The following is a 20,843-nucleotide window of genomic DNA, read 5'->3' as shown; positions in this document are numbered from 1 at the left end:
CTTTTATACCCCAGAATCAAACGTTTATGAATAACTTGTCAAGGGAGCGTCCATAACCAAAGCCACTTTTATAGCAGACGTGTTTCCCCCAAATATGAGCCTGATTGGTTGAAACTACGACTTGTGAGAGCCATTTTATCATTGTCCCCCGTGTCTCATTGATGACTACTCTACCCTACCGATGAATTCTTCAGTCCCTTCAAACTGCATACTTCGATTGTCTTTATTCCTCGATATTTTCTCTTGCTTGAAGAATTTCTTCCTTGACGGTTCCTTGGATTCTATTTGCTTTAAATATCTATTCCGGTTGTCAATAATTTTACTTTCTCATGGCTTGCAAAGACATTTTTATACGTCCTACGATTTTTTACAGTTGAGTTACGAAAAATGGCAGAATTTTTAAATTATTTTTGTAATTTTTTTGGTGTCAAAATTTGTTTATGGATCCTTTCCGTTGACACCGAATTTCTAAATCATCACTATTTGAGGCGACAATTTATTGAGAAAAGCGATTTTTTTCGAATATAAAAAAATATGTGGTCATACCGCCCCTCGTGATCAGGGACCAAAATTATCCCTTACGACAAAGTTTCAACGCCTGTACTTTACCGTAAGTTGCTACATTTGTTTACCTTACACACCATACACACGTGAATGCAGGAATGACCCCCAGTATTTCAATTAAATTAAGCTTAATGTGTTTTAACTTACTGACCCTAGTAATTAAAAATCGTTAATAGTTTTTAAAATGAAATTCTTTTTGGATTTCAAATGTGAGAATAAATTTAACAAAAATTTAAATAAATTTAACAAAAATTTAAATAAATTTATGAAATATAAAATCTAAGCAAAACGATACCTTTAAATTGGACGCAAGCATGTAACTTAAAAGCTAGAAAAAATATAAACTAAAAACAAACCAAACGAATAAATACCTTTCTAAACATAAAATAAAAACAGCTCGGTGCACGCATTTTCAGGCTGGACGGACGGTTTTGTCGCTGCTTTGCTCTTGATTTTTTTCGGACAGCAAACTCACAACGCGCGCGCTTTCAAATAATTTAAAGAAAATAAATTACAAAGTTCTTGTGAACGGAAAAAGAAACTTGTACGCTCCGACGTAATTTAAACAAAAACAAAATACTTCCTGATAAGATCATAGTAATTAAAACTCAAATGTATGCTTCTACATTTTAAACAAAAAAAAAGTGAAATTGTTTGATTTTTCGCTCCTCAAAAAATTAACCTACACAATTCTGGCTAGTGATTTGATTGTTCATTGTCTCGGATTTCCACGATTTTACAAAATCCAATCGTGTACTGCTCTACCTACCTGCTGAAATATGTATAACTTTGCTCCTAGCAGAACTTATAAAGAAAACAAATACTACTCAAATAAAAACAAACCAAAAAAATACCCGACACTCGTTCGGGGTCTCTCGCACTGCACTGAGATTACGCACTATAAAATTATCCGCTAAATACTCTCTTGCTCTGCTTCTAACTCTACACTCTAAATTCTAATGCGACTGCTGCTAAACTAGCGTCGCGAACGCCTGTGAGTTGCTGTCCGCGTTCTTGCCCTTTCGGCCGTACTGCCCAATGAAGGAACCGTCCTCATTCATACCTTCTACGAAATTAGAGGAGGAAAAAGAGAAAAAGAAAAAGGTAAACAAACAATTAACGATGGATGAAATAATTGCAGGAACAAAATATCATAATTGGAAACAGTTTTGAGACGATTGGAGGACATTACAATATTGTCAAAACATTTGAAATGATGTAATAAAAACGAAATTTACTTGTTAATTTCCTGAGTTTTTTTTTCTCGTCTTTATTTTGAAAAAGAACAATATTTTTAAAACATAAAAAATCATGAAAATTTTCAAATAAATTGGCGACACTGCCAAAATTAACCACTAAACAAACAGCAAAATTGTAAACTGTACATTTAGAAGATGTAAAATTTGAAGATGTAATAATACCTCTAATAAGATGTAATTTTACATTAAACGGTATCACAACACCTAAATAAAATAAATTTACATATTTGTAAAGGTAAAATTTTACATTGTTTAGACTTATGCAAGATGTAAGATTTAGCCATTTTCGCAATTAAAAAAACAAATAATATTAAACAATATTTTCAAAAACTTTTGCAGTTTTGTAATTTAGGATTGTTTTTTTTTACACAGAGTCATGTAAATGTTCAATTAAATTAGTGATACTGTCAAAATGAACCACACAGTAAAAATCATCATGGTAGTATTACATCTGGGAATGGGTACATCTTGTATGTCGGGGATATGAATAATTTTACCTTGGAAAATGTAAAATTTTACCACTTTTCTGATGTAATGTCAATTTTTCAGTCTAGATTGGGATAAAAATACATCATACAAGAGATAATATTCAACAATACAAATTAACACAATTTTTACTGTGCATTATACATACAGCATAAAGTGTAAATTCACAAGATGTAATAATACCTCTTTTATGATGTAAATTTACATGAAAATCTAATAAAACACTTCAAAAAGGGTAAACATACACATATAAGTAAAAATACAGTTTTTTTCCCATTTCAAAACAAAATAAAAACAAACAAAAAATATTTCAAATTATGTTAATGATGCTTTCGTGACTTGATACATAGTTCACACTAACAAGATACCGTGTTCAATAAAACAACAAATTATAAACACGAAAAATGAAATTTTCAGATTTATTGTCGTCTTAATCTTAAAAAGTCATAAAAATATTTTATTAAATTGATGATACTATAAAAATTGCACAATAAGTAAAAAATAAGTAAATTTACATGGTTCAAAATTTGATGGTTTAATAATATCTTTTTGATGATGTGAATTTACCTTTGATTTGGATTGCAAAGTGGTATTACATCGGGAAAGAGGTAAATGCACACAATTTTAAAGGCAAAATAACTTTTTTTTTCTAATTTTATAAGTCTATTTCCAGTAAAAAAAAATTACAAAGGTGATTATTTACTTCATTTTTATGTAATTTTATTTGGGTAAAAATTGAAATCATTCATAAAATGCGGGAAATTCTCTACCAACTCACACGAAATCGGTAAAAGTTGCCCCGACCCCTCTTCGATTTTCGTGAAACTTTGCTCTAAGGGGCAATTTTGGTCCCTGATCACGAATACGAGGTCCATTTTTCGATATCTCGTCACGGTGGGGCGGTACGACCCCTTTCATTTTTCTGTTTTTTTACTAATACATGTTTTTCAGTGATTTGTAGCTCGCAAAAAAAACGTATTTTTCATCAAAAAAGTTAAAGTGTAAACATGTTCTACAAAGTTGTAGAGTAGACAAAAACAAAAAAAATGATTTATAGACATATTTCATGTATTCTTCACGAGTTATCAGAATTTTACAAAAAAAAGTTTTTTGAAAAAGTTATAATTTTGATCATTTTTTTTTTTAATTTTTAACCCCAAAAACTCAATCGTGTGCTTTTGAAAGTATTTTTTTTTGCGAAAGTTCAGCTAATTTTGCTTAAGATTGACCCCTTGGACAATTGTTGTGGCTTGTGCACTGCTTGTATGTGGGGATTTTTTGAAAATAAAAAAAAAAAACAAACAAACCGGAAACACTCACTCATCACAAACTTTTTTTTAAAAGAAATCTGATTCTCGCAATGCACGAGTCACAACAATCGTCCAAGGGGTCATTCTTATGCAAAATTAGCTGAACTTTCCGAAAAAAAATACTTTCAAAAGCACTCAATTGAGTTTTTGGAGTTAAAAATTCAAAAAACTGGTCAAAAATACTTTCAAAAGCACACAATTGAGTTTCAGGGGTCAATAATTCGAAAAACAGGTCAAAAATGGTCAAAATCATAACTTTTTGAAAAAAAAACTTTTTTGTAAAATTCTGATAACTCGTGAAGAATACAACCCCTAATGTCTACATATCAAAATGTTTGTTTTTGTCTGCTCTACAACTTTGTAGAACATTGTTACACTCTAAAATGTATCCCTGCAAAGTTAGAAAAAAACACGTAAATCTAAAATGAAAAAAAAAAATGTTCTAAATGAAAAAATGACCCTTCTGGGTTGTTTCAGATTCGAAAAGTACATTAAATTTCCCATAAATTGACATGTCTCATGATTTTTTACAGTTGAGTAACGGGAAATGGCAGCGATTTTAAAACTATTTTTTAAGTTTGTTGATGAAAAATACGTTTTTTCGGAATTTTGAGTACGTCATCAAATCGGGCGTCTAATTTTACATAAAAGTCCTTTTGACAGCAAATTTCTATCTCTTCATGGTTGCGAGTTACAAATCACTAAAAAACGTGTCTTAGTAAAAAAACCAGAAAAATGAAAGGGGTCGTACCGCCCCACCGTCACGAAATATCGAAAAATAGACCTCGGATTCGTGATCAGGAACCAAAATAACCCCTTAGAGCAAAGTTTTACGCAAATCGAAGAGGGGTCGGGGCAACTGCTGTGTGAGTTGGCGGAGGATGACCCATGCAGAACTTACATATTTTTGAAGGTTATATCTTTCATTTTGCATTCAAAAATTCTGTCCACAGTTGAAATGTATAGAAAAATGAAAAACTTTCATTAAAAAATATGATGAAAAATTGTAAAAAATGCTGTTTCATTCTCATCTTGCTGGAAATCTAAAAATTCGCGGAGAACAATCGGAAGAATCTGATTTAGTTTTTGTTTATTTTTATATGTGTGAAATCGCATCAAAACTGTTTCCAAAAAACCTTATGAAAAACTAAACGATACTTAACCTAGCTTTCACTTTATTCTTACAAACTAAAATTTTAGTCAATCGACAAAAAGAGTAGGTTTTACACGGCGGTGTAATTTAAAAAAAAAAAAAAACAAAAAAAAAGAGAAAGGAAAGAGAAAAAGATAAAGAAGGAGCGCGATATTGTAAAGCACAGCCAAAACAAACTCTCTTCACAATTGGCGATTGTTTTTGTATTGTGCTCTGTTTTTTTATTGGGCGCAGGAAAAAGCTGACAGCTTGCAAAAAGGGTTCAATCAACAACAAAAGAAAAAACGTATAAGATAACAATTTAACAACTAAAAAGAGGGCATTTTTTCTGGACTGTTTTAGACTAAAAAATACTGCAAGTAGGGCAAGATTTAAAGCAAAAGTGTGTGTGTGGGGGGGGGAGATTGAGAGACGGGGAAAAGGGAACTTTACCTGTATCACCTTCACCATATTCCGCCATGGAATCAGTATCACTTTCCGGTCCGACTTTTTGCGAGTTGACAGACTGTCGGCCCTGGCTCTTATTGTCCAAGCTGTAATCACGTAAAACACTAAACTCTTTTTTGTATCCTTGGTCCGGACGAAGCCGCTCATGGCTATTGCTTTCCACAGAGGGTTTGAGAGTGAGAAAAAGGGGGTTTCCCCTTCCTCTTCTTCTTTTCAAAGTTTCGCAAACAATTTCAATATTTTTTTTGACGCGGTCTCGTCCGTTTTTTTTTGAAAGGGTAAAACAATATGCGGATTGCACGTGGAAACGAAGGATTCTGAGACAACGTGATTTTTTTTGAGGGAGTTGGTGTTAAACATTTGGCCACGAATTACAATTTCAATGAGACAATTAAGACGAAAATGTGGTGGGATCAGAGGTAAGAAATTTACAGTATTATTTACAACTGAATTAGCAAGTTAGCAACCGCACTAAATTGTATTTTAATTGACTTTTCTTTATGAGCAAGATGACTAAACCAGAATTTATTAAATACAAAGCCATTTCCGGCGACACGACTCGAACGAACCCTTAATTTTCGCGCGAAAGGTACGCAAAACGTAGTGGTGGTGGTGGTGGTAATGGGTGTTTAATTGTGGCGATAAATTTATGTACAAAAAAATAACGTAGCAAAAATAAGGGGAAAGAGTGGTTGGGTTATGGTGGTAGAATTTTTCACACGCCGAAAACAGTCAGTCCGATTTGCGCCTAGCCCGAAAAAGTGATGCTTGGTATCCCATAACGGAATTTTGTCAATCTATATTGTGTTAAATTTCAGTGCATGTTTTCACCATATCCGGATTAGTATTCTTATCAGTTACATTTTTCATGTTGGTTAGTTCTTAGTCGGTATACTACAGTTGTGCAAAAGATAAAAAAAACGAAAATTTCAAGAGAGTTTGAGAAAGTAAGTAGTTGAGATATTGTTTTATTATTTTTTTTAATTTAAAAAAATTATGGCTTTGTTGGCAATTATAAGGCTGGACAATCATCACATATACATGACGAAATCCAGTCTGCAACCCGCTAAGATCACCATCTCCATGCGAATGCGAAATATTAGGATTGTCTTAAAGAACGAAACAACAAACAATAAACCTATAGGATGATTTTTTTTATCTCTTATGAAATGGTAAGGTTTATTTTGAAAGATCAGAAACGTTTCAATTATTAAATAGAAGATCGGGACACTAGTTTGGCCAACACTGAGAAAATCACATTTCCCTGTGTTTTTTATCATTCCATTTCAATATCTCAACCGTCAAAAATCGTATCAATAAAGTCCAGAAGAGCAAATTGTAGGGAATTTTCTGAGCTTTCCGAAATGTTTGTTTTCTTAAATTGACAAACATGCACTATTTTTTAAATTGAAAAAATACAACTTTTAAAAAATGCCTGAAAATAGCTTTAACTTGCACAACGTTATCAACATTTTTTTTACTACTTTTTGCTTGCAAATTTTATTTAGCATTAAAAACATTTTTTTCAAAGAATTTTATGTTTCCCAAAACAAACAAACAAAATAAAAATAGTTTTTTCTTTGTGTCAATAAGGGATTAAAAAATAGCAAAATATCTTCCATGAATCATTTTTTTCGGTGTAGTTTAAATCCTTTTGCGATTTTTTTTTCAAATTAATATGAAATAAGACAATAAAACCTTTTTTTTCAAACCGTTTCAAATATTAAGCCTCAGATTTTAAAACTTTGAAATTATTTTTAATAAAAATAATTTAATTTTTTTTTAAATACCCAAAAGTGGCTTTAATTTCAAAACAATATATTAAATATACAGAGAAACCACTTTTACACGGAGGCGTTAAACTTTTTGTTTCGAAGATTTCTCTTAAACCATACAATATTTTTGTAAGCTCCAAAAGGCGTTTTGTAGATCTAAACAAAACCTGCAAATTGCTTTTAAAAGATTGCAAAAATGTTGCGTTGATCCAGAGAAATCTACAAATAAGAAAAACGTAACGAAAAACGCGTAAAAAGAGGTTTCACTGTATCAGAAAAAATGTGAAGAGCTTTTCGATTGCAAATTCGATTTCGCTTTAAAACAAGATTGTTCAGTTATTTAAAGTATTAAAATTTTCAATATTTTCCAAAAATCTTCAAAACCAGATTTTGAATCATCACGCACTATGGCATATTTTCCATATTAAGTCCCCTAAAACATAAAAAAAAAATCGAAAATAAAAAATACGCATTTTGAGGATTCAAGTTTTAGTGATAAAAAATTAAATAAATAAATGGGATTTTTTCCGTGTACCTATTTTTTCCGAAAAGTCCTAATCATAACCTACAATTTTGCTAAAACCAAATCTATCAGAAAATTCCTTCTCAAGGTACAGAATTTCATACATTTACATACCCATTTTGTTTGACCTGCCTCCAAATTGTATAGAAATTCGTATGGAAAAACTAATTATGCAAGTGACTTTTTTTGACATACGGGATGGATCCTAATCAAAATAATGAAAATTTAAAAATCGCGAAAAAAAATTGCGAAGTCGTAGAACCTTTCTACAGTTTTTCTAGAAATTGCATAATTTTAAGGTTTTAGCCATTGAAACAATAATTCATCGTGAAAATTTTTATTTGTTCCATTTTTTTAACGGTGTTCATTTTTATCAATTTCAGAAAATATTTTTTATTAGCAGAGAAAATTACCTATAATTTTCTTGTTGAGACTTTCAAAATTGGACAAGTGTCATCCAATTTGACTTTTTTTTTCAACAAAAGCTCAGCAACCATTTTTTTTTTCAATTAAAAAAACCAAACATTTGTAAAATTTGTAAAATCTCTCCGAAAAAAACTTATAATTATTTTAAATTTAGCATGTTTTAAAAATCGCTCAATATGGATTTTCTCACCTAAATAAAAAGAAACGGATGTTGGGAAATTTAATTTGTGTGAATAAAAAGTTGATTTCAAAGTCGCATTTTTTTCCGTGTACCTATTTTCTTTGAAAAGTCTTTAAACTTTGCCAAAGGCACTTGTATGGATTAACCAAATACACTCTTAAAGAATATTCATTTCAAGATATTGATGGACTTTGCTTCATATAACTTTCAAGTTTCTCTGGGCCAAGTTTCAGAAGATTTGCTTATGTAATTTCACAGAAAAAAAAATTATGGTAATATCATCAGGAAATGGTGACAGATTTTGTGTCGAAAAAAAATGTGTAATATTACATCAAGAATTGGTAAATATTCATCAGTTTTTGATGAATATTCATCAGGTTAACATTTTTACATATTTTTATGTAATATTACTAAATAAATAGGTTACAAGATACACAGTAAAAAAAGGTTGAATTTTGGAATGTTGAAAATTTGGTAGGTTGAATATTATCTCTTTTTTGAGTAATATTACATAAAAAATGTGTAAATATGTGAACCTGATGAATCTTCATCAAAACCTGATGAAAATTCATCATTTTCTGGGATAAAATTAATCATTTTTTGGCACAAAATCTGTTACCATTTCCTGATGAATATTACCATCATTTTTATCTGTGTACACAGAAAAAAAAAGTTAATTTTTGGAATGTTGAAAATTTGGTAGGTTGAATATTATCTCTTTTTTTGAGTAATATTACATAAAAAATGTGTAAATGTGTGAACCTGATGAATATTCATCAAAAACTGATGAAAATTCATCATTTTTTGGGGCAAAATTTATCATTTTTTTAGACACAAAATCTGTCACCATTTCCTGATGAATATTACCATCATTTTTTTTTCTGTGTAGGTACACAGAAAAAAAAGTTAAATTTTGGAATGTTGAAAATGTGGTAGGTTGAATATTACCTCTTATTTGAGTAATATTACATAAAAATATTGTAAAAATGTGAATCTGATGAATATTCATCAAAGACTGATGAAAATTCATGATTTTCTGAGATTTATTTATTTAATTAATCATTTTTTTGACACAAAATCTGTCAGCATTTCCTGATGAATATTACCATATTTTTTTCTGTGTACTGCTATTTAAAAATGTAACAATATAACATTATAAAATGAATATATCATATAAACTACAGAAATTGTATTGATTTTATAGATTTTCTTAGAAAAAGTCGGTAATAACATTTTAAAATGGCTGTTCTCGAAAACTACATTAGCAAACCATCCGAAACTTGACGCAGATATACTTGACAGTTATATGAAGCAAAGTCCACCATTATCTTGAAATGCATATTCTTCGAAATGCTGAAATTGTACAGATTGTTTTTGTTTTCTTATTGCAAATCGGATGTAACATCTTAAAAGGGCTGTATCTCGAAAACTACATCAGCAAATGTTTTATTTTTTTGCTCAGAGGTGCATTTTGCTGTAAGGAATTTATTTTCATAATAACGGTATGATTGAATTATTTTTCTTTTGATCCTGAGATATTTTTTATCAATTTATAATGCAAACAATTTCTCAATTTCTCTTCTAAGGAAATTTCTTCAATCACAGCCTTATAAACGGGACGAAAATAACAAACCAAAGTCACCAAATTAACCACCCTAATTACCACCATAGTTGTTAAGTTTTTTTTCACCACCACACCAAGGAATATCACCCCAGCCATTCCCCGCGTGGAAAAGAAAGGGTCCGGAAGTTTCGCCTCAGGTGCGAGTGCGTCCATTACTGGTTAATTAGACTAGACTAGGGTTATGTTGCTACTAGCGCGACAGAGAAAAGGAGAGAGGGGGGTTCAACTCGGATGATGATGGTGTGACACGTGGACGTTACACACACACACATACAGAGCGAAGGTGGTAGTTTTGGAAAACAATAGCATAGAGTGGAATGGATGTACGAGTGTAGATTTGTTGCAGTGTAATTGTGTGGGTGTGTACTTTTTTTTTGTTTGTGTGTTGTGTTGTCAGTGTATAATAGTTATGTGAGTGGTTAAAAATGCATGAATCTAGACGGTTCTTATCAACTAATTATGGCACAGAGAAACTACATGATAATGGAATTAGTAATGAATTTCTCCAAGGAGTCAACAGCAAACAGGAAATGGGGGGACACAATGATCCAATTAATAACGGTCCAATTGATTAGGGTGGAGCATGCAATTAACACAAATTTTCGGAAGGAAAGGGGTTAAATTTTTGGGAGGAAAATGAGTAAAAGTAAACGTAAACATGTTTGCTTTCCAGTTGGGCGGTTTCTGTGTTCTTGTTGCTGTGACGCAGTAATGCTAGTTCCGAAACCAAAGAGGTACACCATACTTAGCCAAAATGGATCTCGCTACGCCCTTTTCAACCCAGCAGAGTGTAGTAGTACAGGGGTGGGATTGTTAGTATTAGCTTACCCAAATTCCTCCTTCTCCGTTTAAGAACTTGTGGTGGTGCGGTTTGCGTTTTCTTAGCGATTGAGAGTTCTGTCGTTGTGTTGTTTTATTGAAAAGGCCACGAGGGAAATTGAGGGGGGAGGGCGAAAAACTCGGGGGCAATCTAATCTAAAACTAGCTGGGGCTAAATTGCGCCACTGAATGTTAGGAGGAGGAGGGAAAAGTTGTTGCTCAGGTGGGTAAGTGGAAAATTAGAGAAAGAGGGAAAGAGGAAAAAACACGCACATCAATAAACCACACGCACACACACATATCACTTCGAAACTGTTGTCGGTGGGTGTCAAGAAGTTTTGCAGGGAGGAGAGAGTTATTTACACGCACACAAACTCGCACACTCACACGCACACAATTAGGGAGAGTTTTGGAACGGGGGTTGGTGTGAGAGGTGAGATAAAGGCATTTCTATCCTGTTGAGTGCGGTTATTTTCTCGAGAAGTATGAGTTACAATATGCTACAAAGTTAAATAGATTTGACGATGGAGGAATGATGATGAATTTGAACCGAGCAATTATGCAACAGACGCTTGAGGATTGCTTTACAGAACCCACTAAAGTTAGAAACTTGGTTAGAGTCCTACCCAATTTATAGGATTTTCAACATAAAATCATTTCTATTAATTATGGAAAAAAAAAATCATTTAAAAAACAGAGGGTAAACCGGGTTTCCTGATGACCTGTATAGCTCCTACAGTGGCCTATGTAGCCAAAGAGCCAAAGTGTACAAATTACTTAAAACTGATTATAATGCAACTTGCATGCACCTCGGAAATTCCACCTGGAGGTTGTTGGGGGGATTATTCTGAGTCAGAAAAATCGATTCCCAAAATATTCTGTCGGTGAAAACTGATTTTATCTCGATTTGCAGTTAAAAACATAATACCTAAAACCTCAAAAATACGTCCAAAATCTCGGTATAACTAGGAACAGAAATGTAAATATTCATCAAAATATCAATTTGGTGTTGTTTGCTGTGTCAGGAATATAACACAGCAAACCACGAATCGGTCCATGTCTTAAGCCCCAGAGTCCACAAATGGTGTAAAATAGTGTTATTTTTCAAGTTATAGTAATTTTTACATAACTTTTTTGAAAATAATTGCAGTTAATCATTTTTAAAAATTAGTGCCCATGTTTGAACACTTTTGAAAAAAATATTTTTGAAAAGTTGAGAAAATTCTCTTAATTTTGATTTTTTTAAACGTTTTTGATACGACACTTAGTTGTTGAGATATTGCCATGCAAAAATTTAAAAACAGGAAAATTGATGTTTTCTAAGTCCAACCTAACAACCCACCATTTTCTAATATCGTTATCCCAACAACCCTTGCAATGGTCCGATTTTCATTGTTAAAATTTGAAACATTCGTTAAATTTTCCGATCTTTTCGAAAACAATATTTTCATTTTTGTTAAATTAAGACTAACTTTTCAAAATGGCAAAATATAGAACGCTGGCCCTTCTGAAATGTTAGTCTTGATTTAAGGGGTTCGATTCCCAAAATATTCTGTCGGTGAAAATTGATTTTATCTCGATTTGAAGTTAAAAAACATAATACCTAAAACCTCAAAAATACGTCCAAAATCTCGGTATAACTAGGAACAGAAATGTAAATATTCATCAAAATATCAATTTGGTGTTGTTTGCTGTGTAAGGAATATAACGCAGCAAACCACGAATCGGTCCATGTCTTGAGCCCCAGAGTCCACAAATGGTGTAAAATAGTGTTATTTCTCAAGTTATAGTAATTTTTAGGTAACTTTTTTGAAAATAATTGTAGTTATTCATTTTTTTTTAAATTAGTGCCCATGTTTGAACATTTTTGAAAAAAAATATGTTTGAAAAGTTGAGAAAATTCTCTTTATTTTGATTTTTTAAACGTTGTTGATACGACACTTAATTGTTGAGATATTTCCATGCAAAAAATTAAAAACAGGAAAATTGATGTTTTCTAGGTCCACCCTAACAACCCACCATTTTCTAATATCTAATCTAAAATATGTTTTTCAAAAGTGGGCAAACATCGGCACTAATTTAAAAAAATAATAACAGCGACTATTTTCAAAAAAGTAACCTAAAAATGGGTATAACTTGAAAACGGTACACTTTATCAAAATTCACTTAAGTAAAAAAAATTGCAGCCAAAAATTGCGTTCAAATGTTGGGACTGTGGCTTTTGTTATTTCAATTTTTATATTTTTTTATTTTATACAAAATATTTGTTTATATTTACCTCCCTCGCAAACCACCTAGTGGTGGCTTCGGGAACTAGCCTTCCCATAAAACTGGGATAATCCCATTTTTTTTAGTTGACAGTCGACTGTAATTCCATAGAACGTTCTTCGTCATTCTGGTTATGCCGCTGACATTACCTCTTCATTTTTTGGTTTAAGTTTTCAGCTCGTTGGAAAGGTCCTTCGTGTGAAAAGTGTGCATTTCGACCGATACGGAAATCATATTCATCCAAAATAATGTCGTCAGGCTTTGACAAATTATCCATATTTCACTTAAGAATGCATAACATAAAACAGGGTTGCCAGCTCTTCAATTTGATTTCTTCATAGGATTTAGGCAATTAAAATTTAATATTTATTACCTCAGTGGCCAAAATGGTTGTCTAGCAAAACATTTGAACAACCCGAAAATTCACTACAAAAAATAAAGCGGCCAGCCCTACTGCGTTATGTTTGCCGCAGAGAGGATTCCAGAGAACGGATAACATTTCTCATCATCTATAGAGGAGAAGGGATGCGTGGACATACCGTACCAAACACTCCGATAAAGAAATTTGCTCAGTTTCAGATTGTACGAGTGTAAATTCAAAAGTTTTTTTTTCCTCATTTGGTTGATGGTTCTCCCCAAGCGTCTGTTGATTTCTACCAAAAAAGAAGAATTTCGGCCAATATCCACGATGATGATCTAGATCTAGATGAACTTGCTGTTAGTGACACAATTACAGTAGGCCAGAGGTTGGGGAGGAAGTTTGTATGGACAAAGGCACTTTGGTTTTTGGGGGGTGGGAAAAATCACTTCGAAGCCTGCATGCGCGAATCCTTACGAATCACTACTTACGGTTGCGAGTACTCCGGGAAGCCGCCCTCCTCGGTGTAATCGTTACGTCCGTTCGCGAGCTCGCGATCGTGCACGTCGTACTTGCCGCCCCGGTTGCGCTTGATGATGCAGATGATGATCAGCAGCAGGATAAGGAACGCAATCGCCAGCATCATGCCGATGAACCAGCCGGCGGTGGCCACGTTGTTGCCCTTCACGATGATGGGGCCGTCTGTGGTGGAGGGGTTAGTTGTTTGAAAGGGTTTTTTTTTTGGGATTTTTCAAGACTCTTACCAAGACCGGAGGTGTCCACCTCCTGCGAGAGCGACTCCGTCTGGAACTCGCCGTCGACGGACACGACGCGGAACTCGTAGTTGGTGTCCGGGTCGAGCCCGTGCACGGTGTGGTGGTTCTCGTACAGCACCGGCTCGGTCATGAGCCACTGGTTTTCGCCCTTGACGCGGTACTTGACGAAGAAGTGCGAGCCCGGTTTGCCCTCGAGGTTCGGGTGCCACACGACGCGCACGTCGGCGTGTCCGCTGTCGTTGGGTTCGTGCTCCCAGCTGAAGTAGGGCTGGTCGGGCTGGAGCGCCACGCCGGCGGCAGTCTTCTGTTCGATGTAGTAGTCTTGGCCTTCGCCGGCGCGGGTCGTTCCGACGACGTGCACGCGGTACTTGGTGCTGGGCTTGAGCTTGCCCAGTTTGGCCTCCGTGAGGCGCGCGTCACTGATGTGGGGTTCGCGCTCCATGCGTGGGCCGAAGGACGTTCCCTTGACCTCTTCGTAGTAGATCTTGTAGCCGGTGAGCTTGCCGTTCGGCTGGAGCGGCTTCTTCCACTTGAGCAGAAAGGCGGACGATCCGAGCGGGATGGCGTCCAGGGTTTGGATCGTGTTGGGGACGCCTTCGGGGGTGTCGAAGGACAGGGTTGTGCTGGCTGGGCCGTTGAAGCGGCCGTTGTACGCGAGGATTCGCGCAAAGTTCGTCGAGTCGGGGATAAAGTCCGTGACGAGGGCTTGTTTGGAGTCGGCCGTTACGAGCACCTCACGGAGGTTCTCTTCGCCGTCGGCTTCCGTCCAGGTTTGGATCTTGTAGCCCTTGAAGTGACCGCGGACGCTGTCTTCGCTGACGGGGTTCCAACTGAGGATTGCGGAAGTCGGTGCGGTGACCTGAATCAGGGTGAAGTTCTGCGGGGCTTCCAGAGGTTTGTCCTCGCCGGAGTATCCGATGACCTCCTTGGGGGCGACGTTAGCCTCTCCCATTTCGTTGATCGCAACCACCTTGATGCGGTACCGCTGGAAGGTCGGCTGATCCCGGATCACCAGCTCGGTTTGCTGCCAGTCGAAGATGTCTTCGGTGTTCCAGTTGTCTACGCCGGTGTCGAGCTGCCAGTAGACGCGGTACTGGAACCTCGGGGCGTTGTGTTCGATCTCGGACATTGGCGTCCACTTGATGACTAGATTGTTCGGTTCGGTTCCCTGGCCTTCCACGTTGTCCGGGTTCTTGAACGGAACGCTGGGCTGGGTGGTGCACACTTCGCTGTGTCCGGAAGGTGACGAAGGTCCAACCTTGTTGATGGCAATCACGCGGAACGTGTAGTTCGACCACGGGCTCATGTCTACGCTGTAGGTGAAGTCCGTCGCAGGAACGTCCTTGGACGAGATCTCCCAAGTGTCCGGCGTGAACGAGGTGTTGTACTCGATGGTGTAGTGCAGAATTGGCGACCGGTTGTCTCCGTTCGGCGTCCACGAAAGCGTCGCCACAGCCTGGTGGCATTCAATGCCCTCGAGCGAAGGAGCGTTTGGCCGATCGTACACCGTCAACGTGGCATTCGCAATCACCTCGTCCAAATCGGTCTTGGCCACACACGAATACACTCCCGTGTCCAACTCAATAGTCTTCGTGATCGTCAGCGAGTAATCGTTCGTCATGACGAATCTCGGTTGCGTGTCAAAGTCAATCGGTTCCCCGTTTGTCAACCACTCGATCGTCAACGCCAAGCTCGAATCCGCCACGGCGTTACACCGGAACGTAGCCGGCGTCCCAGCCACAACCTCGTAATCCTGCGGCTCGTCAATAATCTTCGTGTGCTCCTTCACAATCAACTCCCCGTCCGCGGACTTCTCACCCAGCTTGTTGACCGCGTTACACGTGTACTGTCCAGCATCGGAGAACTCAACCCCACGGATGAACAAATCTCCAGTCGGCAACACCTGATACCGTCCCCCCGTCAACTCCCGTCCGTTGCGGATCCACTTGACCTCGGGCTTTGGCGCACCAAACACGCGGCAAGTCAGCGTTACGTTGCGTCGATCTACGGTGTGCTCGCGACGCGGAGGTTCGCTGATCTCTGGAGGCAAAGCCAAAACGTTCAGGTAGACGTCCTTGTAGACGTAGCCCAGCGAGTTGGTGGCGTTACAGCCGTAATTGCCAGTATCCGACTTCTCCAGTTTGTTGAAGAAAATTCGGTTTCCACTGACGAACCGCCGCGGGTTGGGCGGCGTCTGCTCGATCGGCTTGCCGTTGTGAATCCAGATAATGTTCGGCTTCGGCACACCGGTCGCCTCGCACCGGAACTCGGCCGTCTCCTCCTCCGCCTTGATCACACTCTCCGGCTGGGTCGTAAAGTACGGAATGGCTTGCACCTCCAACCGGATCGAGTAGGACTCGGCACTGCCGACACCGTTGCTCGACTCGCACGTGTACGTGCCCTGATCTTCAAACGTGGCGTGCTTTATCACGAGCGATTTCCCGTAGTTATTCTGCTGAATCTTGTCGTTCCACTGGATCGCCCGCCCGTCCTTCGTCCACACGACCTGCGGCAGCGGCGTCCCCCCGTAGATACAAAACAGTTCGATCTTCTTGCCTCGCAGCGCCACCTCGTTCTTACGGGACACGTACTGGCGCTCGGGCCGATGTCGGTTTTGCGCCGCCGAAATTCCCGTCTGCTTGACCTGCAGCACCACCCGATTACCGATTTTGTACTCGTTACGGAACAGCGACGACGCCGCGCAAGCGTACCAAAAGTCGTCCGACTGATCGCGCCGCGTTACGTTCGAGAACCACAGATTACCCTCCGGGTCGAGCGTCATCCGCGAGTTGTTGATCGAGCTGATGCCGCCGTCCATGTTCTGAATCAGCCAGTACACGTTCGGCCGCGGCCAACCGTCCGGGGGTTGACACTGCATCTTGAACGGCATGCCCTCGTCCACCTGGACCGTCTTGGCCGACTCGTCCTTGAACGAGTTGAGTTCGGCTTTGCGCACAAACACCGAGTTCGAGGTGGCCGTTCCGTGCTCGTTCTCGGCGAAGCACTGGTACTGACCGAGGTCTTCGTCCCGCGGCGACTTGATGACCAGCGTGCCGCGGCCCGGTTGCTGCGACATCCGGTCGTCGTACGTTTGCCACTCGAACTTTTTGCCATTCTTGATCCAGCGGTATCTGTGAGGGGGAGAGGGAGAGAAACGTTTGTAAGTGAAATGTGGAAATGCTTTAGAGATTGCAGAGCAGGTAGTCTGTTGGTTGAATCTTGAATCAAATGTAAAGCTCTGCGGTGTAGACTTCAAAAGCAGCAGTGCCGTTTTCAAGCCCAGCAGCATGGTCTGCTGCTGAGAAAGTGCTTTCTTTGAAGTTTAAATTTGAAGGAGGCAAAACAACCCCTTTTAAGACTTTCAAAGCGGAAGGAGTCCTGCTCGAGTCCCAACACAGCAAGAGCCAAGCATCTTAACATTCAATTTACGGAATCAAATGGAATCAAGCACCACCGTCTGGGTTGTGTGGTCAACCACCCGTGAATAATTTCTTCTTCCCTATGTAATGATGTCCCGTATCTTATTTGCATATTGATAAACTCAGCCAAATGCAGTCCCGTGGCGTGTCGTCCCCAACATCATCAACAATCAAAGCACTATAAATATGCATACAAAACGGCATCGCCGAGAGTCCTGGGCAGCGCGCCAGGACGTCTGCTGCCCGGACAAAGAATTAAATACCCATCATAATTTCAGCACATTTTGTCCCCCCGCACCAACCTGCGAGTTCCGGGTCTGGCCTAAATTAGAAATGAATACCATCTGGTATGGGTCAACTAGTAGCCGGACAAACCAGGAAGAAAGAGGGGGCACAGGGATGCGGAAATTGTTTGCGATGACCCTCGGGGGTGAGTTTCGCCCGTCAGGAGCAGCGATTCAGTTGAGTTTGTTTGGGGACGAAATATATGTTGATTCGTTATAAATAGAGGAAATGAGCTGCTGATGAATAAATTAGGCATTTTTGCTGGATGGGTTGAGTTGCTGCCAAAGGTTGAATTGTGTCGAGGTTGGGATTAACATTGGCGATAAATCATCAAAATGTAATAGTTGATTTAGGGGGTTTCAATCAGAACTTAATTGTTACGAGGATAATAAATAAAATTTCAATTAGATTACAACAAATAACTTTTTTAATTAATAAGGCTCAACATATTTTAAAGAATCATCATTGTAGTTAACTTCACACAGTGGGCCTGGCCATTGTCAAGAAGGATTCGTTTTCGAAATATTCAGCTATTCGGGCATTGAAAAGTTGTTTTAATTCTACTTACATCACGAAACTCCCCGCTCGTGTGGATCAATCGGACCGCGCACTGGACTCACAATCCAGAGGTCGCCGGTTCGAATCCCGCGGCGGGCGCTCTAAAATTCTTTGTGTAAATATGGGTATTCGGCGCCGTCGCTCCGTGCCATACTTTCATACACTTAGGAGCCCAGGGCGGCGAAGTCCTTGTAGATAAAAAGGAAGACACTAGTGGTTGGTACTAGCAATGGTGGCCGACAGCTATAAAGTCAACTTCGTTTACATCACGAAATTTTAAGACAGTGTTGCAAGATAGTCATGATTTTTTTAAATTCCAAAGTTATCGAAAAAGTTTGTAATTATCTACAAACTACTTTGAAAAAAAAAACGCATTTTTTTAGGAAGATAGACAGCATTTCAAAAATTCTCCAACACGACTGTACCATGTCAGCCCCCCCCTAATTAAGCGCTTTATTTGGCCCAGCGCCCCCTTTCCCCAGCAGCCTAATGGACAAAAAGTGTTTTGTCAAATTAACACATCTTGAACGTCATCATTTTTGACACGTCTCTGGAGACTGCGTCCCACGTTCAAGCTAAAGTCGCCGGCACTCAACTCCCAAAAATTAAGTGTGAAACGCGACCAGCTCTCGAAAAGTTGCACGGAAATTAGGGGGCGATCCAGCTGCGGCAGCAGCCCTAATATTCCCTGAAGTAGTCGTTGCCACGGAACAAGTGTAAATGTAGACAAAGTTTTCTTCTGCTTCTTCTTTGTTACAGGGTGGGGGATTTACGGACAACGACTTATTTTTAATTTTCTGATCCACCGGGTTCTTCTCTTCTGAAGAAATGGACGACGTGACTCACTATAAAACTGAATCACTTTTTTTTTTGTTTTGCTTCACAAACCGACTGAAGCAGGAAAGGAACCTGCTGCAAAGTGTGTAAAAAAAAACAAGAAATATTGAAATCCATTAATGAGGGCACCGGAGCAATGAGCCACCGAGTTATCGCCCCACATCTGACTCGCCTTTGGAGTTGACCCCACTGCTGACTGCAGTGAACTTTTCGACCCTACCCAAAGCCGCTAAGGAAGAAAGGAGAACGTGCGGGCTATGAGGTAAAAGAATTATAAAGTTGCAAGTGGAAATAAGACCGAAACACACGGTGTCTGCTTATTTCGATAAAAATATATAGCGGTGACAAAGCATTAATCTTTCGAAATAGAAATTTCAAATTTTAAACTATTAAAGACAAATGATAAGGGATCTGGTTCAGGTGGAATAAGTTGTATTCTCAATTATCAATTCCTAGGAAATCTGTTCTCGAACATCATCATACATACATAGCGAAATCCAGACTGCAATTCGCTAAAATCTTCATCTTCAAGCGAAGCGAGAGAGTGAATCCTTCTAAGTAAAGTAAAAATCCACTGACGTAAGCAGAATACACTCTTTGTTTACAAGCTCACATTGACCTATTTACATTGTTTAGCTTAATTTACATTAAGGGTTACATACATGTAGAAAATCTCAATATTTCATATTTTCAAATATTCATTAAATCCTTTACAAAGATGAATTCCAATCACTCCTGAAGGTTTCATGGAGATATGTCATGATTTAAGTGAGTAGAAGATGATTTAAGTTTAAACTTTTGCAAAGCGGACTGTCAAACCGTCGTCGGTCAAACTTTGTGAGCGTTTTTATCGTTACACCGAGTTGAATTCCGGTTGCCACGATATCTCGAGATGGGATAGACTAAATTGGCTGAAATTTGGGGTGAAGACTCTCAAGACATATTCCGTTTGCATGATGAAGCCCGATATAGAAATTTTGTTTAAAAAAAAAAATACAAAAATCAAAAACGGACGAATTTTTATATGAAAAACACAAAAAAAATATTCTTATCTTCTTATCTTTATTTAAAAAAATCTTTTTTTTTTAATCGGCCTTCGTCGTGCATACGGGACCGGTTTAATGAGTCTTAATCAAAATTTTGAGCCGATTTGGTCAAAGCAGTGTTGAGATATCGACCCCTTAAAAGCTATCAATGTTTGTTTCAAAATCAAGTATTGTTTTGAAAAGTTTTTAAATAAACATCGGTTTTGGAAGAACATTTTTTCTAAGGCAACTTTGTTTCTGATAAATTCAAAGAAATTCAAAGGAGCTATGAGCTATACATAGATAAAAATGTTCATTAAATTGGATAATACGAAAATGAATTGTAGTTTGGTTGATACAGAATACATAACTGTGAATAAAAAAAGAAGAGGTGTTCCTTTTACATCCACTTTATTTTTTTTAAATAACTTGACAGATACGTATTTAAGTCTACTTCTTGCAGACTTCATAATTGTCGAGAACAGATCTGTCAAGATATTTAAAAAAATATAGCGGAATTAAAAGGAACAACTTGTCTCTTTGTATTCACACAAAAAATAAATAAAATCCAGGGATAATATTTAAGCAAATCGTCACTAGTTGATTGTTTTGGGTATTCATTCTCGGGATGTCCCGGAAAGACCCATTTTTAAATGATGATGTTTTTTTTTTGAGATTTTAAAATGAGCAAAAATTTGGACAGACAGATTTCTTTTTTCTTAAGGAGTAGGCCGTTGCAAATATTTTTTG

The 20,843-nt window shown here is 37.8% G+C and overlaps 1 protein-coding gene across 8 annotated transcripts in view; it reads right to left on the bottom strand.

The window, feature by feature from the left end:
* LOC6040457 (neuroglian) overlaps positions 1-20,843 on the bottom strand; it is a 113,078-nt gene that overhangs the window by 11,533 nt on the left and 80,702 nt on the right. For 4 of the 8 annotated variants that reach the window (XM_038254987.1, XM_038255004.1, XM_038254999.1 and 1 more), the window contains 3 exons: positions 13,958-17,100; positions 13,685-13,895; positions 5,205-5,323 (listed from right to left, as the gene is read on the bottom strand). In XM_038254987.1, the coding sequence (XP_038110915.1) occupies positions 5,205-5,323; positions 13,685-13,895; positions 13,958-17,100 (3,473 nt within the window). Of the gene's footprint in view, positions 1-1,016; positions 1,631-5,204; positions 5,324-13,684; positions 13,896-13,957; positions 17,101-20,843 lie in introns of those variants that run through there. The other 4 variants (XM_038255013.1, XM_038255019.1, XM_038255010.1 and 1 more) reach the window with 4 other exon arrangements.

The sequence above is a fragment of the Culex quinquefasciatus genome, chromosome 1 (assembly GCF_015732765.1).
Source record: "Culex quinquefasciatus strain JHB chromosome 1, VPISU_Cqui_1.0_pri_paternal, whole genome shotgun sequence".
Lineage (NCBI taxonomy): Eukaryota > Metazoa > Arthropoda > Insecta > Diptera > Culicidae > Culex > Culex quinquefasciatus.
Note: the sequence above shows the minus strand (reverse complement) of the source record. Positions and strands in the feature narration are given on the sequence as shown.